The sequence below is a fragment of the Myotis yumanensis genome, unplaced genomic scaffold (assembly GCF_028538775.1).
Source record: "Myotis yumanensis isolate MYYU_CA2020_CCGP unplaced genomic scaffold, mMyoYum1.0.hap1 SCAF_17, whole genome shotgun sequence".
Lineage (NCBI taxonomy): Eukaryota > Metazoa > Chordata > Mammalia > Chiroptera > Vespertilionidae > Myotis > Myotis yumanensis.
Genome location: NW_027223768.1, coordinates 13,136,588 through 13,155,288, shown reverse-complemented (window position 1 = coordinate 13,155,288; position 18,701 = coordinate 13,136,588). Strand labels below are relative to the sequence as shown.

The 18,701-nt window shown below is 46.2% G+C and overlaps 1 protein-coding gene across 1 annotated transcript; it reads left to right on the top strand.

Annotated features, from left to right (window-relative positions):
* On the top strand, positions 1 to 18,369 carry PRUNE1 (prune exopolyphosphatase 1). The gene is made up of 8 exons (XM_070396340.1): positions 1 to 168; positions 6,532 to 6,624; positions 8,180 to 8,382; positions 10,492 to 10,676; positions 11,657 to 11,815; positions 12,849 to 12,943; positions 14,580 to 14,738; positions 16,547 to 18,369. The coding sequence occupies exons 1-8, from the start codon at positions 130 to 132 to the stop codon at positions 16,964 to 16,966; spliced, it is 1,353 nt and encodes a 450-aa protein (XP_070252441.1). The 5' UTR covers positions 1 to 129; the 3' UTR covers positions 16,967 to 18,369.
* Positions 18,370 to 18,701: the final 332 nt, after the last annotated feature.

The window sequence follows — 18,701 nt, the reverse complement described above, 5'->3', positions numbered from 1 at the left end:
CGAATCGCCGTGTGGCGAGTTCGAGTCCCGCCTCCTGACTCTCACCACTAGTCCCCGAGTCCGGGGCGGGGCGCATTCGCCGAGTAACCTCTCCACTGCAAGGGGCGGTGGCACACGTTGGGCTTCACCATGGAGGACTACCTGCAGGGTTGTCGAGCTGCTCTGCAGGTAACGGACCCCTGTCTGTGATCGTAGGGAATGGAACGTGGGGTCTAGGAAGGACTAAGATGGGTCTGAGGAGGGTCTGTGTGGAAGGAACGGGGAATGGTGGGGTGGGGGCTTGGGATCTGCTCAGGCCTGAGCAGTGGTCAGTGAGAATCTAGTCTTGAGAGTGGAAATGCTGCTCAGGCTCCCGGTTTTTGACGCCCTGCTTCTCGGGACTCCCCGGGAGCGGGAAGGAGGAATCGTGGGTCTGGTCCTGTATCTGAGCTTCTGAACGCTGTCGCCTGGGTCAGTTACGCCAAAAGGTCCAGGGCTGTGCCGCCGCCAGGGGTGCCCCGCGAGATGCTCCTTGTTCCCCTAGAACCCTTCCGTTCTACGGTCACGAGGCCTCCTCGGCCCACTGGCCTCCAGGTGAACCCCGGGGGTCCGAGGAAACCTGTGCCTATGGCTTTATTGCCTTTGAATGGCGGGTTCTTTCCGGCACTCCGGACTCCTCCTGGACGAGAGGTGGTCGTGGTGTTCTCCTGTTTTTAAGATAAACATACACAATATATCTCTGTTGACCAACAAACCTGCATCCATTTGCCGCCAGTTTTCTTCCTTGGCCTGAAGGCACACAGATTACATTAAAAAACCCCGCCTGGTAGATAAGCACAAAAGTGTGTTTGGAATCAAAACCATAAGCATGACTTGAATGCTTTGTGGCTTATTTTGGGGACTCTGAGCCAGCTGGACTGTCCCGGCCAGCAGCCTTAGGCTGCTGTCCCCAGTTAGCAGCAAAAGCTGGCCAGAGAGAGGCTCCGGGAGGCCACTTGGCCCCCCTACTTTAGGCTGCGCTGCCCCTGCAGAAACCTAGACAGATGGTTGGCTGTGCGTTCCTTTCTTAAGTATCTTAAGCTCCGAAAATACCCCTGGGCGATAGATTCTGGTCTTTAACAAAACCCAAAAGCCACCTGATTCTGTCTGCAGACTCAGCTCCTGGTGTGAATGAATGTCCTTACCTGAAGAATAGGAGTGAAGTTTACCTTTAACACCAATTACTTGTGAAATACAAATTTTGGGAAGGTTGTTCTAATGCATGAGGCAAATTTGAATTAATTCATTTTGGTTACTTCCAATTTCCACCACTGACCTAGAGTCTTTGTGGCACCATTCCGAGTGCTATAAGCAGTTGTATCCCCACCCCCCACACTGCTCCCCCTGCAATAGCCCAAGTGGCTGGTGTCTTTCCCACCATTTGATAAAGAGCCCTTGGAATTGGAACCTCACCAAGTAGCATTTCATTGCATGCGTCTATTACTACAGCATCTACTCTCCAGATCATCCCTTCCCTTTTCAGGTTAACAGTACATCCTCTGCAGTGGTATGAAGCTGAAAATACTGAATTTTTCTAATATTACTGGTATCCTGACCTTGCTCTGCCTGCAATCATCCCTCAAGGAGCAAGACCTAGATCTCAATTTTTCCTTGAACTTGGGAAGGTGAGGTGGTATCTTAGAGCTCTCACCATCACACAGCCTAGCCTGGGCCAGGAGATATGAGAAAATTAGGAAGGTTAGTGAATGAACTGAGGCCGGACCTACAGGTGGGCACCAGTAGCTTAGATTGCTTTTAATTACAGAATTTGTAAATGTACATTGTGAACATTTTAAAATACAATATGGATATGAAATGAAAAAGATCCTTTTTCCTCTCCCCGTTTCATTCCCCAGAGGCCACGCTTGTTTCTTGTGTAAAGAAAGTATGAGTTAACCCTGGCCGGTATGGCTCAGTTGGTTGGAGGGTCACCCGTACACCAAAAGGTGGCAGGTTCAATTCCTGGTCAGGGTACCTATCCAGGTTGTGGTTTCGAGCCCAGGTCAGGGAACATTCAGGAGGCAACCCATCGATGTTTCTCTCTCTCTCCCTCCTCTCTCAAAATTCCATAAAAATAAAAATAAAAAAATCCATAAAAATCTTTAAAAATAAAAAGAAAGTATGATTTAGAGACACTTAAGTTTGAGCGTTTCAGTTAATGCTTACTTTCACGTAATATAGAAATGGCTGATAACCCAGACAACTCTCTTGTTGGTACCATATTTTTAGCATTTGATACCAGAGGGATTTTCTACAGCCTCTGCCACAATGACAGGAGTGTGTTCCATTTAAAAGAAATCCCCACTCATGCCAAGTGGGGGAAAATTTTTGCTTCAGGGTGGGGCTGCATTCGAGGTCAGGTGTTCAGCCAGCAGCCTGCGGGTAATCTGTGTTGTGTGTACTTGTCAGGCATGAGGCAGGGACCGGGAGTGGCTGGCCATCCTTTGGAATTTATAGTCCTGGCGCCAGGACTAGTCCCATTTTCTCTGCTGGGAGGGCTTCTCTATCTCTGGCTCCTTGTCTCCCTTTTTTTTTTCCCCCCATCCCTCTTTAACTATTTTGTAGAGTAGGCCTCAGACCATACTCAGCTTCAGAAAGGGAGTGGTTTGCTTTGCCAGCCCTGGAACCCATCTCTTCTCCCCCCACTGAGGCCACAGTGGACATCAGGATATAACATTTCAGTAGCGGGTGTGTTTGTTTGTTTGTTTGTTTTTGTTTTTTAAAAAAGAAAAAGTTTATATTTACTTGTGGCTCTCAGATTGTATTTCTTCCATTGGCAGCTCAGGTTTCCTCATGCTCTAAGTATAGCTGTGTTTGCTCTGAACTCTCCCCCCATGGTCAGAAAACTGAGGCTGTCTGGCTTGTGCTGACAGCTGTTGGGGGATGGGGTGAGGATAGAGAGTTGCATGTGTCTTTCCTAAATGAGGAGGAGAATGTTGCTTTATATGTTGGGCTGCCATACACCTGCTCTGCCCAGGACCGTCTTAGTTTATTCTGACATAATCATTGATTGCAGCCCCCTTCCCTTCTCAAAAAGTGTCCTGGTTTGAACAACAAAGCATATGGTCACCTACCGTGTAAGCGATGTCACGGATTTGGGATGTATCCATGAAAAGGCGGTGAGCTCCTGAAAGTGGAAGTTAAGTTCCATTTGAGAGCCTCATGTTGGCAGTGGGAGGTTTGCAGGGGTCCTCAAACTTTTTAAACAGGGGGCCAGTTCACTGTCCCTCAGACCGTTGGAGGGCTGGACTATAGTTTAAAAAAAACTAGTCGGCTGCTAAGCAACAGGCAGCGGCGGCAAAAACACCCGGCGGGCCGGATAAATGTTTTTGGCGGGCCGCATGTGGCCCGCGGGCCGTAGTTTGAGGATCCCTGGTTTAGAGGAAAAGGGTTGCTCTGGCCTGGGTATCGGGAAAGGCTTCATAGAGAGAGGGGGCTTACAGGAGGGCCTGCCTGGACGGGGAGGGGCAGAGAAGGAGATGGAAGCGAGCACATCTTTACTACTAAGGAGTGGCCACTTAATGTGCTGTCTCATGTAATGCTCATTACCACTTCATAGAATTGATGGCAGGGTTATCTTGATTTTTCAAGTGAAAACAGCGAGGCTTAGGGAGGCCAGGGCCCTGCAGCAAGTAAGCAGCAGGGCTGAGATTCAACCGTCTGTGGTCTTTTCAAACGGCGGCTCGCTCTTCCAGACAGAGCAGAGCAAGCAGCACAAAGGGCAGAGCTGGGAATGTGCACAGTGTGGTTTTCGGGCAGCGAAAAGACCAGTCAGGCTGCGGGAGGGTGGGTGCTGACGGGAAAGGAACGCCACCACCTCCCTTGGCCACTCCTGTCCCAGATTAGCTAAAGGTTCCCGAGGGTTCCTTTTGTATTCGTTCCTTTGGGCTGCTGTCTGCACAGGGTTGGTTATCCATCTTGCTCTGGAAATCACTTTTCCTCCCCTCAGCCATGAAGTTGTATTTAGTCCCTGCTTTCTGCTTTGCTGCTTAGCCTTCCCTCGATGCTGACGATCTGACTGACCCTGATTCCTCTGCCACTGAAATGAAGCAGCACGAATGTGAGTTTTAGAAAGGGCCTCTTCGTGCCCACAATAGGTCTCTCCCCTTTGCTCTGCCCCCCCTTTTTTTGAGAGAGAGAGAGAGAGAGAGAGAGAGTCATTGACGAGAGAGAGAGAAACATCAATCGGTTGCCTCCCATCTGTGCGCTGAACTGGGACTCGAACCCACAATCTTTCAGTGTTCGAGATGACACTCCAATCCACTGAGCCACCCGGCCAGGGCCCCCTTGCTCTGCCTTTTCTCTGTTCCTCTCACTTTTTGCCCCAGAATCAGGACCATCTGGCCGCTGTGTTTATATGGTTCCCTCTAGAGAACATTGTGCCCCCCTTACTGGTTCAGTGAGCAAGTTATCTGGGCAGCCACGATCTCAAGTGCTTTGTTGTCACTCTGGTCCGCCGCCATCTGGGCAGTTCTTGGTGTCCAGGGAACAGAGGCCTTCTCTGGTATCAGGAGGAGGAATCACAAGTCAGGAAAGTGCCTCTAGCAGGGGGGTCTTGGGCACAGAATCCTCATATTGTGTTGGGAAAGAGTTGAATATTGAAAAGAATCTGCCATGCTGTTTAGTATGAATGGGTCTTGGCTGCCACCCTGTTGAATTAGGCTTAAATAAATGGGCTCGGGGAGAATCTCAGGGCAAACTTTCCCCAGAGACCCTTTGCCCAAAATCTTGACAGATGACCCCTGCCTTTTGTACTTCTCTCTAGGAGTGGGAATAGGAGGTGGGAAAGAGGCTAGTTTAAAAACAAGAACTTAGTTATGAGATCAAGCAATTTATACCACCAGAAGTCTTCTAAAATTGTCTCTTTCTGGGAGAATGGTGTGGAGGAGTGTGTGTGTGTGGGCGGGGAGTGGGGGGGTGGGGGTGGGGAATAGCCAATACAGGGAAGATGATTCTAGATTCTTTTTTTCCCTAAAATTAATTACTTGATAACTGCTCCTTGTTATGTTTTGTTCCTCTGAACTCCTGTCCTACTGTTCTAAACTCCCATCTAGCAAATCTTCCCTGATAGAAGCAGCCAGAATGTTTGGAACTTTACCTTTCTATAACCCAATAGTTCTTACCTGGGAGTAATTTTTAAAAATATATTTTTTTTTATTTATTTCAGAGAGGGAGAGAGAGAGAGACAAACATCAATGATGGGAGAGAATCATTGATTGGCTGCCTCCTGCACACCCCACACTGAGGATCGAGCCCGCAACCCGGGCATGTGCCCCAACATCATAGGTCGATGCTCAACCACTGAGCCACGCCAGCCGGGTTCCCAGGAGTGATTTTGCTCCTAGAGAATATTTGGCAAGTCTGGAGACATTTTTGATTGCCATGACTGGGGGTGCTATAGGCATCTAGTGGGTAGAATCCAGAGATGCTGCCAAACATCCTACAAGGCACCGAATAGCCCCCACAACAAAGAATTACCAGTGCAAAATGCCGATAGAGCTGAAATTAAGAAACGCTGCCATAACTAGTGTTTCTCATTTGTTCTCTTATCCCTTCGTCCCTCAGAAGCAGGTTGAGAGAGAAGTTCAAAAGCAAATTAGTAAGAGAGAATTCTTGTGCCCTAAGCTGAACCATAGACTTTAAGGTCTCATTTCATTTGACCGAATGCTCACACCTATAATGAAATCATCACTCTTAAAATACCTACCTCTTCAGGTTGTTTTGAGGATTAAATTTTAGTTTGTGCACATTAAGCTATAGAATAGTACCTGGCACACTCTGAATGTCGCAGAACTAAACCAAACCCTAGTCTCTGCTGTTGTGGGCACTGTAGATTGTAATGTATTTTCTTTAAAACTCTCATAGCTAGGGAGAATCAGGGGAACAAGCTTAATAATAACCCTCCCTACCCCATTCTTATCAGCAGCTGGACTTTTCAAAGTGTGAAGTAAAAGTTCCAGCAGCAACAACTGTGCTTGCTTTAAGCTAAACCTACTGGGAAAGTAGCCTGTTTCTCTGGTTTGAGGTGTTGGTTATACCTGGTTATCATGGAGGTTCCTTGGGGAAGTTTTTATGGACAACTAGATAATGGACTAGATCTTATTTTTTGAAGTATTAAGGATTCTTTTCCCTGTTTTGAAAATGGGGGAAAAATAAACCATGGCTTAAATACTCATACATCTGCTTACCTTTCACTTCTCAAGTGCCCAAAGCAACAGCAGAAATCAGAATTATTTACTGCCGGCTTTTTGTAAATTAACAGTCAAGGAGACAGTGTAGCGGAGAGAAAAGAGCACTTTCCCACTAACTGGATCTGTGTGGAATGCTCAAAGCTTTGCCAAAACACAGATGCCCTCTCAGCCAATGTCCTCATCCATGAAATGAGGACCTGTAAGATCCACCTGCTCACTTCCTCGGTGGGAATCAGTGCGAGGATGTGTGTGAAGCCCTATGTGAGTGCAAGGCAAAGGCAAATGCGTAGATGCTTCTGCTAGTTTCCCATTCTCCTTCCAGGAGTCCCAGCCACTGCATGTCGTGCTGGGAAATGAAGCCTGCGACTTGGACTCCATGGTGTCTGCTCTCGCCTTGGCTTTTTACCTGGCAAAGGTGAGTACTTAGGAACAGAATCTCTTAGAATGAAAAGATTTGGATTCAAGATTCAGCTCTGCTGCTTAACACCACCTAGTCTTGGGTAAGTTAAATCCCTTAACTTTTCCGAGTCTAAAGTCTGAAATAATTTACAGTGTTGCTGTGAGGATCAAATGAGTAAACGTATTTTGAAGAATGTGTAAACAGGGGGCATTTGAGATCTTGCTTCCTGGCAATTATCATCAGTTTGGCTCAAATTAATTCACAAAGTTTCAAAAACAAGAATGTGTAAACCATAAAGCAATATCCAAAGAGTTTATTATTGAGTAACTTGTGGGTATCCATAATCTAATGTGTATGCCTCGTGTCCACGTCAGTTCTTGAAGACTGATAATCCCTTCTCTGCAGCATCTCTAGAACTAGCTCTTTTTCATGAGTTTTCTTTTTTTTTTTTTTTTAATAATTTTTATTTCTTAAATTATTACAAAGAGTATTACATATGTCTCCTTTTTTCCCCCCCTTGACATTCCCCCGGCCCCTACCCCCTCCCCCCCCCCCGCCCCGTGTCTTGTGTCCATTGGTTAATCTTATATGCATGCATATAAGTCCTTCGGTTGATCTCTTAATCCCCCCCCAAACCCTCCCAAGGCTTCCCACTGTAGTTTGACAGTCTGTTCAATGTTGCTCTGCCTCTGTATCTACTCCTGTTCATCAGTCTATACTGGTCCCCTTTGTCTGTCCCAACCTCACTGGAGTAGTCTCAACCTCACCAGGGCCGTCTGAGCCTCACCAGGGCCGTTACAGCCTCACCAGGGTCGTCCTGACCTCACCGGGGCCGTTTCAACCTCACCGGGGCCGTCCCAACCTCACGGGGGTCGCTGCAACCTCACCGGGGCTGTCCCTACCTCACGAGGGCCGTTTCAACCTCCCCGGGGCTGTCCCGACCTCACGGGGGCCGTTTCAACCTCACAGGGGCCGTCCCTACCTCATGGGGGCCGTTTCAACCTCACCGGGGCCATCCCTACCTCACGGGGGCCGTTTCAACCTCACCGGGGCCGTCCCTACCACACCGGGGCAGTTTCAACCTCACCGGGGCCGTCCCTACCTCACGGGGGCCGTTTCAACCCATGAGTTTTCTTTTAAATATATTTTTATTGATTTCAGAGAGGAAGGAAGAGGGAGAGAGAGATAGAAACTTCCATGATGAGAGAGAATCATTGATCAGCTGCCTCCCGCAAGCCTCCACTGGGGATCGAGTGACCCACTGGGGATCGAGCCCACAACTTGGCATGTGCCCTTGACTGGAATTGAACCTGGGACCCCCCAGTTTGCAGGCTGACACTCCATCCAGTGAGCCAAACCGGCTAGGGCATGAGTTTTCTTGTTGACCTTCACGTTGTTGCTAAGAATGAGAAAGGGCAAAGGTTGTCCTTTTATTTTTATTGACTTGGTAGTTGTGGCTTTGAGAAGGGCAATAACTCACCCAAAATCATGTCTTCCTTGGTCCCACTTGTCTTACTTTTCCTGTCTGTTCCAAAACATTGCCATCCCTTCTTTTCACTTTCCTCTCCAGACGACTGAGACTGAGGATGTCTTTGTTCCAGTTTTAAATATAAAACGTTCTGAGCTACCTCTGCGAGGTGACACCGTCTTCCTCCTTCAGGAGACTCACATTCCAGAGTCCCTCTTAATTTTCCGGGATGAGATTGACCTCCACACGTTGCACCAGGCTGGCCAACTCACCCTAATCCTTGTTGACCACCATGTCTTACCCAGGTATGTGGAAGGACATTAAGCTGATACTTAATCATGTGCCATGTTGGGCTCTGATGAGTAAGATATAAAGAGAGGAAGAATTTTTTGCTCTTGGGAATCTCACGTGCTAATGGTAATTGATGGGTCATATTGGATATAGAAAATATTATCGCTTCTCCAGTTTGCCAGAAGAAACTTGGAGAGTTCAAATTAAAAGATAACTCAGAAATCATTTATTTATTTTTTTTTTTAAATATATTTTATTGATTCTTTACAGAGAGGAAGGGAGAGAGAGAGAGAGAGAGCTAGAAACATCGATGAGAGAGAAACACCGACCAGCTGCCTCCTGCACATCTCCCACTGGGGATGTGCCCGCAACCCAGGCACATGCCCCTGACCGGAATCGAACCTGGGACCCTTCAGTCCGCAGGCCGACGCTCTATCCACTGAGCCAAACCAGTTTTGGCAAACTCAGAAATCATTTAAATCTGCCTTTGGTATTATTATATTTTAAGATTTCGTGGCAGATTTATTATAATAGAAACTTTTGAATAATGGTTCCAACTCTTTTTAATTTTTAAAAAGTTAGCAAAATTATTTTCTACATAAGACAGTATCTTATTAGTGTCTTTAATAAAGGTACACACCTATAATAATTCCATCCCTAATTTAAGACTGGAAAAAACTGCCAACAAAGCAACATAAGTAAGTCTATCTGGCTCCTGCTAGTATTAAATGTATGTTTTTTCCTTGAGCCCACTGGTTATAGCAGGACATTGACAGAGAGTAGCTGTCCATTCACTCATTAATAAACTTCTGTTTAGAGGATGAAGGTGAGACAGAGTCCCTGTTTTCAAGAAGCTTTCAGTCAGGAAGAGGGAGCTAGGCAAACAGGTCACTGTAAGGGGCTTAGAGGTAGGGGACAACCATCACTCTAGGGCAGCCGTGGGCAAACTACGGCCCGCAGGCCGGATCCGGCCCGTTTGAAATGAATAAAACTAAAAAAAAAAAAAGACCGTACCCTTTTATGTAATGATGTTTACTTTGAATTTATATTAGTTCACACAAACACTCCATCCATGCTTTTGTTCCGGCCCTCCGGTCCAGTTTAAGAACCCATTGTGGCCCTCGAGTCAAAAAGTTTGCCCACCCCTGCTCTAGGGGATAGCAGGTGAGGAAGGATGGAGTGGTTAAATATACCAAGGAGGAGTAGAAGGTGTCAGAAAACGTTTCCTAACAGAGTTAACCCTTGATCTCAGTCTTGAAAGAGGACTAGCTGTTTACTCAGGGAATGGGGAGGTAAGGTAGTGAGGAAAAGCATCCAGCCAGAGAGAGTGATTAATATAAGCAAAGGCAGGCAGGCATGAAATAGCACGGTGAGTTGGGGGAACCGGAATTTGTTTTGCCTGGCTGAAGCATAAAATATGAGTGAGAAATAAGACATGGAAAAAAATAAGACTAGAGAGGTAGACAGGCCAGATCATGGAGACCCTGCCAAAGAGATTAGACTTTATTTTAGGGCAGTGGGGAACTGTTGTTAATTATATTTACTCCAGGTCCTAACAGAATCAAATTTGCATTTTTCAAATGATCATTCAGGCAGCATTGTGGAGGACAGCTTAGGAAAGCCTAAGATTGGAAGCAGGTGTTTGATTAGGAAACTATTGGAATAATCCAGATGAGAGATATTGAGGGTCTAGAATAAGGCAGTAGCAGAGGGTTGAAAAGGAGGGAATAAATAGAAATTGAGATAGAAGCCACAGGATCTGGTGACGTACATGGAATTTGGGTATTAAGTGAATTGAGGGAACAGGAGCGATTTAGATGTTGGGTATTCAAGGGTGTCAATTGGAAAGACAACCCTAAAGGACCTCAAATATGTGGATAAGGTATTAGTAGCAGACACTTTGCCAAAATCACATATACACTATTTAAAGATGACTTCAGTTATAACATTAAAGAAAAGAATTGAAAGGAGTGAGGCAGAGGTAGAAGTGACCAGAGGTCTAAGTGTGTACCTAAGACGCCTGCATTTTCCTTCCTGAGTGAGGTGGAGATTGGTTAGAAGCAGCTGGAGGGCTACTACCTACCTTTGTTTCTCTTTTTCCCACACCGCCTTTCCCCACACAGAAGTGACGCAGCCCTGGAGGAGGCAGTGGCAGAGGTGCTAGACCATCGGCCCATCGAGCAGAAGCGCTGCCCTCCTTGCCATGTTTCCGTTGAGCTGGTGGGGTCCTGCGCTACCCTGGTGACCGAGAGAATCCTGCAGGGGGCACCAGAGATCTTGGACAGGCAAACTGCAGCCCTTCTGCATGGTGAGGATGGCTTGGTTGGGGCCTGACTCGGTAGTTCCTCCATTCCTGTCCCAGAGAAGGGACAGTTGAAAAGTCTAGATTCTTCCAGCTTGACCATACCCTCTCAGAGCCAGTCAGCCCATACTGAAGGCTGGGATTCTTTCAGGGGGGCAATTAGGTATTAAAAGGCTGTGGGATACTTTGTTGGAGAATGCAGAAGAGAAGCAGGGGCAACAGACCTAGAAGCTGCCTCAGCAGCACTATGTAATGAAAAGAGGTAGCCAAAGAAGCAGGAAACGATTCCAGTAGCATTTCTGCCCAGGAAGTAGTTATGTGACCTTGAGCAAATCTCTTAACCTTTCTTGTTCTCTTTTTCTCCATTTGTAAAAAAGAGAAAAAAGAAAAAAAAAAGAGAGAGAGAGAATTGGATTAGACTGTCTTTACTGGTCCCTGGCTGGTGTGACTCAGTGGTAGAGAGTTGGCCCATGGACCAAAGAGTCTCGGGTTTGATTCCCAGTCGAGGGCATGTACCTGGGTTGCAGGTTCATTCCCTGGCCTCTTTAGGGCATGTGCTGGAGGCAACCAATCAATGTGTCTCTTTCATGTCAATGTTTTGCTCTCTCTCTTCCACCTCCATCCCTTCCACTCTCTCTGAAAATCAATGGAGAAAATAGTCTCAGGTGAGAATTAACAACAAAACAAAAAAAGATTATTTACTAGAATTTGGCCTGCTGAAGAGAAGTCCTCTTTCTCTGACTAGGTCTCACAATCTCCAAGGATTGAGATGCTCGCGTTTTCTTTCTGCTGTTTCCCCATTTCCCTGCCTGCATTTTAGTTTCGATTTGGGAGGTCTTAGGGCATAACCCCAGTTTCTTGCTTTATTTTCAGTGAGTTTGCATACAATCTCCTCTGTATTGTGAGTATTTGGAGGGTTATGTGTGTTTCCATGGTCATAAATGGAGGCCACAAGATTGGAGTTCTGTCATCTTCCTTTTCCACAGCAACAATCATCCTGGACTGTGTCAACATGGACCTTAAAATTGGAAAAGCAACCCCAAAGGACAAGAAATATGTGGAGAAGCTGGAGGCCCTCTTCACAGATCTGCCCAAGAGAAATGACATCTTCGATTCTCTGCAAAAGGCAAAGTTTGATGTGTCGGGTATGAAGTGTTAAACTGACTTCTCTCCTTCCTACATGAGAAAACACCATCAAAACAATTTCAGAGCTTGGGTAATGGCTTAAGCTTTGGAGATAAATGAGGTAGTGTGTGCGTCTGATCAGGAACTAATTAGTCATTTACTGGATTGTTCTGTTTGGGCTATTGGGGAAGATAGGAAGAATATACTAAAGTCTCAGAGGTTTTCAATCTAATCAGAGAATATAGACTTATAAATAAAATATGCTGAAGGAATACTAAGTTATCAGACTGAGATCTAGATAATTGGTTAGGGAAGCAGAAGAAACAGGGTGAATATACCAAGGACAAAGAAAGAGAACAAAAACACTTACATAATTTTCCACCCAGCTACCTCCTGATTAAAAAAATAAATAGCCCTGGCCGGTTTGGCTCAGTGGACAGTGCGTCAGCCTGTGGAAGGGTCCCGGGTTCGATTCCGGTTAAGGCACCTGCCCAGCTTGTGGGCTTGGTCCCCAGTAGGGGGTGTGCAGGAGGCAGCCAATCAATGATTCTCTCTCATCATCCTATATAATAAATGCCTAATATGCAAATCAACCGAATGGCGGAACAACTGGTCGCTATGGCCTGCACTGACCACCAGGGGGCAGATGCTCAACGCAGCAGCTGCCCTCAGCCTGCAGGCCCCAGGCCAACCAAGGCAAGTGCCAGTGGGGGCCCCCCGATCGCCCTGCCAGTTGCCCCACAAAGGGCCCTGGTCACCGGCCATGCCTAAGGACTCTACCTGTGCACAAATTTCATGCACCAGGCCTCTAGTTGAAAGTAAAGTACTACATGTACCCTTCTCTCCAAGTCCCTTGCACTAAAGGTAACTGTTGTGACCCAGTAATTGAAGGTAATTTTTATCATATAATCACATTTTCAGTTAGCCCTTTTTATTGCCCAAAAGAAAGGCTGTGTTTTTCCTCTCCCATGACCCACCTTGGTGTCTTCCTCTTCCTAGTCTTGGGACCCTGGGCTCTCTTTTTTGACTTCTAGTCTCACATCTATTTTCTAGGCCTGACCACTGAGCAGATGCTAAGAAAGGACCAGAAGACCATTTTCAGACAAGGCATTAAGGTGGCCATTAGTGCAATATATATGGATTTGGAGGTAAGAGCAAGATGTAGGTGTAGGTGGGGAAAGAAAACCTTCAGTTATGTAGATAACCTTGCCCCTCATGTCTGACTCTCCTCCACATATACCTTGTACCTATCTGTGTTTCTCCAGCTCTTGTAACTCCCACAGTCATTGTCTCTCACTGTATTACTATACTAGCCCCCACAGTTTACCAGCCTCCACTTTTGTACCCCTACAAACCATTCTCTCCACAGCAGCCAGAGTGATGACACTAATAGTAACTTAGATCATATCACCCCCTTCCTTTACTGGCTTTTCATTGCACTTCTAATAAAATGTAAAGGCCTTATTATGGTTTAGAGGGCCCACCTTGGTCTGGCCCCTGTCTTTCCCTCTGGTCTCACTCCAGCCCTGCTCCCCCACTCACATTATGGCAGCCCTACTGATTCTCTTTCTGTTCCTTGGAATCATTAAGTTCATTCCCAACTCAGGGCCTTTGTACTTGCTTTTCCCTTTGCATAGCTGGCTCCTTCCTGTCATTTAGGTCTTAGCTCAGGAGTCTCCTCTTTTAAGAGGCTTTTCCAGCCTGGCCAGCATGGCTCAGTGGTTGAGCATCAACCTCTGAACCAGGAGGTCACGGTTTGATTCCCTATCAGGACACATGCCCAGGTTGCAGGCTCGATCCCCAGTAGGGGGCATGCAGGAGGCAGCTGATCAATGATTCTCTCTCATTGATGTTTCTATCTCTCTCCCCCTCTTCCTTCCTCTCTCAAATCAATAAAAAAAATATATATTTTTAAAAAAGAGTGTTTTCCTGACCATCCTAACTGAAATAATATCCTTCCTGTTCAAAAATCTCTAACCGTTATCTTACTTTCTTCCTAGCACTCAATACACTGAAATAATCATAGTTCATGGTTTCCTTGTTTATCGTCTATACTCCTCTGTTCGTTTATCAGCCCTGCCAGAGCAAGGACCCTATTTCTTTTGTTTCTGCTGTACCTGCAGCACCTTTGACAGGATCTGGCACAAAGTGGATGCTCAGTAAATTTTGTTGAATGGGTAAATGAATATAACTATGATAATGGTATTTTAATTCCTGGTTCCATATCTTATTGGTTTAAGTCATTCGACAGCCTGATCTGAACACATACTCTCAAGTCTGCACAGCTTTATACTAAATGCTATATAAAAATACTAAATAGTTAAATAAAACAAAATAGCATGACCTCTTCCCTTATGACTCATAATCTAGTTTGGGAAACAAACAAAAGAATGTAAAAGGCTTACCAAGTACCATAATCACAGCCAAGGGTCGGAAACATCATTTTCCCTAGTAAAACAGTCATGCTTGGTAGATGTTTTATGCTCATTTTATAGATGAGGAAACTTAAGTCCAGGGAGGTTAATATAATTCCTTGATCAATAGCTAATAAGTAATAGAGCTGATTTTCAAATCAATTTTGTCTGAACCCAAAACCTGTATTCTGCTCATTCTACACACTGCCTCCCAGCACATAGATAGCACAGAGTAAGTACTAGGTACCCTTTCTTATGGAGTACAATTCCCAGGTTAAGATGCGAAGAAACTCTTCATAAGCATTTCTGTTGGTGGTGACAAGGGGGTTCCAGCTGTAGCCCTCATCCCTGCCCGTCTCTTCTCTTTCAGGCCTTCCTGCAGAGGTCTGGCCTCCTTGCAGACCTCCATGCTTTCTGCCAGGCTCACAGCTATGACGCCCTGGTCGCCATGACTATCTTCTTCAACGCGCACAACGAGCCCGTACGGCAGCTGGCTATTTTCTGTCCCCATGCAGCACTCCGAATGACAGTGAGTCTCTCTCTCCTCCAGCCCGAGGGCTCTGCGGAGCTCTGCCTGCACACGCTGCCCTGCGCTGTGAAGACCGCTCCTTGGCTCCTTGGTTCTTACATTTACACACAGGCCCCTTGATCTCTTTCCAGAATCTCCCCTCCACTTTTTCCATTCTATGTCTATGTGAATAGCCTTAATCATATTGTTGTTGAGAAAGAGAGACTCCAAAAAGAATTAGAGATGGAGTTTCTACTTAGAAGAGATCTGAAAATCGGGTTAAAAGTGAATGTAAACGAATCTGGAGTTAAACTCTATTCTTTGTTTAATCATGAACTCCTCACCCCTGAAAGTCAATTCCTTTCCCTTTACCCGATCGCCCTGGACAGGGGAAACACAAGAGGAACTTTTCCTACTACTTACCCTGCGGGGAGTACTCACTCTGTATAGCGCTGACTGTGGGGAAGTGACGGGAACAGGTTTGTTTTCTTGCCTGGTCTTCCATTTGGCCCCCTTTCCCTGCTCCTCCCCTTTCTTTTCCTTTTGGTTACTCATTAGCCCCGGGAAGAATTTGAAAGTGGACCTAAGGCAGTCCAGGGCCTCTTTGGGTTGCTTGGGCTGTGTGATGACTGCTGAAGACTGGTCTGCATACAGCCAGATAATCCTTTGAGCCTGTAAAAGGTACGCCCGCCCTTTCCCACACCTTTGTCTTCTCCTCGAGGAAGCGAGTGTAACTTCATTCAGTGGAAGGAAGTTGGGCACTGTGGAAAGACTACAGTTTTTAAAGGCAAATAGACGTGCTTTTCTGTCCCAGATTTGCCACTTACTTTCTCTTTGAGCTAAAGCAAGTCAGTTGACTTCTGAGCCTGTAAATAGCATAATATTACCTCCTAATTAGTCTGATGTGATCATTAAACATAATATATGAATAGTACATTGCTGGGCACAAAGTAAACACTGGGTAAAAGGTGGCTCCTACTAATCATGCCATAAAGGACAAGGTACTTTGGCCAGTAGAAGTGCCTCTCTCCACCTTCCTGTATCTCTCCCCCTTCTCCCGACCACAGCCCCTCGGTGCTGCTCCCTGGAGCTGTGGTGGCACTGCCATGGCCCAGGCTGCCTGGTGCTGGGAAATGGGCCCTCTTCTCACAGTCAGCCCTACCATTGCCTCTCTTCCTCCTGTTTTAGGAACACAGTGATTCAGAACACCAGCTTCGGTGACCGACCTGGGTTTCAGTGTCAGCTTTGCTTTCTTCAAACTATGATGTTAGGAAGTCCCCTGATCTGTCTAAGCCTCAGTTTCCTTACCTGTGAGTGAGGGTAATAGTAATACCAATCTGATAAAGCAATTGTGAGGATTAAATGAGGTAATACAGTATTGATAAATGGCCAGATTTGGCACCATGCCTGGCATACCTCCCACCCTCACTTTGATCTATTCATTTTTTTCTGCCTCTGTCCTTCCCTTGACTTCAGTATAGGTACATGTCCCGTACCTAAATTGCAGTGCAGGCTCAATCCCTGACCCCATCGGGGCATGTGCAGGAGGCAGCCAATCAATGTGTCTCTCCCCCCTCCCTTGCACTCTCTAAAAATCAATGGGAAAAAAATATATCCTTGGGTGAGGATTAACTAATAAATAAATAAATAAAATATTATGTATATTAGCTGATATGCCTTTTGTTGCAAGCAATAAAGCTTAACTCTGGGTGATTTAAAAATTTTTCTCCTCTGTAAGAGAAGTCCCCAACTTAGAAGCCTCAGCAGTTTGCCTCCACAGTTTGCTTCATCACCTGAAATACCATTTCCCCATCTTGTCGCCTCTTTAGATCTGTGGAGTCCTGGAACGGTCCCACTCTCCGGCCCTGAAGCTGACCCCTGCCCCAAGCACTCACCCTAACCTCCAGGCCTATCTTCAAGGCAACACCCAGGTCTCTCGAAAGAAACTTCTGCCTCTGCTCCAGGAAGCCCTGTCAGCATATTTTGACTCCATGACAATCCCTTCAGGGCACCCTGAGGCTGCCAGGGAGCAGGTGGACAAGGAATCGGACAGGGCAGGTACCTCCCTGATTCCTGGACTGAGTCAAGATGAGGAGGAGCCTCCATTGCCCCCCACACCCATGAACAGCTTGGTGGATGAGTGCCCTCTGGATCAGGGGCTGCCTAAACTCTCAGCCGAGGCCATCTTTGAGAAGTGCAGTCAGATCTCGCTGTCACAGTCCACCGCTGCCTTCCTGTCCAAGAAGTGACTATTGGGAGGGGAGAGGGCGGGGGGCGGGGTTGCTTGAACCACCTCGAATGCATGTTTTGAGAGGCTTCAGCAATTCTGTCTCCATTGCTCCAGGGTCTGGTGCACTTGTTCTCTTAAATCTGGGAGGAGAAAGAAGTAAGAGAAAGCAGCTGCTTTAGGAATGGCTTTCTACCTTCCCCCCCAATCTCTCCCAATCAGATTCTGTTATTTAATTTAATTCTTTAGCTCTGCACTGACTCCCCAGGGGTACAATGTAACTCCTATGCTGTTCCAGCAGCGTGGCACAAAAAGAATGTGCACCCCAACAGTGCCCTCAGCAAGGCTCTGACAGAACCAGTATCTCCCATGGAACCAAACTTCCATTGTCTCCATGTATTCATTTGTTCTCTCATTGATTGAAGTATTGATGGAATACCTACTCTAAGCTCGGCAGACAATAGAGTGCTTCGGAAACTCTTATTCCAGCTTTCAGCCTTTAGATTTCCAGCTCCATGACTCCTCTTTCTACCCCATTAGGTAATGGTGTCTGATTCTGAGATGGCTAAATGTTTTTCCTGAACTTACTGTGACTCTTTTAGGGTTTTTTTGGGAGCAGGTTAGAGGCCATTATCTTCTGCCCTGATCATGTGGCCTGGCTCTCAGTTTCTTTGGATCCCTTGTCAAAGCCACAGGGAGCCTGAAGAAACTCAAAAGACCCCTGAGCGTTCAGGAGGCACTCAGAAAGGCCTCGTGGGCACTTTTCCCAAAAGATGGCAGAACTGCACTGAGAGCCTCAGCTCTGTCCCCTGCCTTAGTGGGTCTGTCAATCTCTTGTCCATGTCATTCTCTTCCTGGTCTGATTACAAGGAAACATGGAGTCCTAATATGGACTGCCATGAGCTGTGTGTTCTTTGGCAAGACACTTCCATCACTAGGTCTCATGTTCCCCATCTATGAAACTAAGGATCTAGACTAGAAGTTCTGTTTTCCCTGGGAGTGCTCAGGGTCACTGGATTGTCTGTATTTATATGTGATTGTACTGAGGGACTCAGCCTCATGTAGCATGTACAGGGTGTCTGATTCATGCCATAGTGATCCAACAAAGAGCTCCCTCCCACTGACTGTTCTGCATGTGTAGTTCCCTTTTTCCTTCACACCAACCTGTTCCCCCTTTTCCTAGCCCAAGGCTCTATTCCATGTAAGTTGCCAACAGTTTCACTGAATAGTGAGGTATGTGATGGTTTTGGCATGATGTCTTCAGTGTGAAGGGGACAACCGTGTGAGTTCACTTTGAGGGGATGATGTGTGTAGCCATTGGAATATAAAAATAGTGGTGTGATTACTGAACCAAAGGAATTTATGTTTTGTAACTTGGGTACTTTATTTTGCATTTTGTTAAAGTATTAAATAATTTTTTCCTGGTTGGGGTCTGAGTGTCTCTTTTTACAACTACAATCAGGCTTTTCCATCAGGTAATTGTTTTAGCCTCCTCAATATTTTCTCCTTTCTTCCTGTTGTACTTAATATCTTCCTTCAGTTGACTCTTGTGGGGAATAAAGGGCAACAGTCTTTTAGCTCTCCCCATCCTCAGCCTTTCCTTCCATTTGTTTCTTCTTCTAGAATCATCCTTATAATATACTCCTGTGTCGCTGATTTTGCTTATGCTCTAAAAGGTGTAGGACCAAGATAGTCCTACAACCAAAAGGTTTTTACCATTGCCTTTTTTTTTTTTTTTTAAGAGCAGCTACCAGATT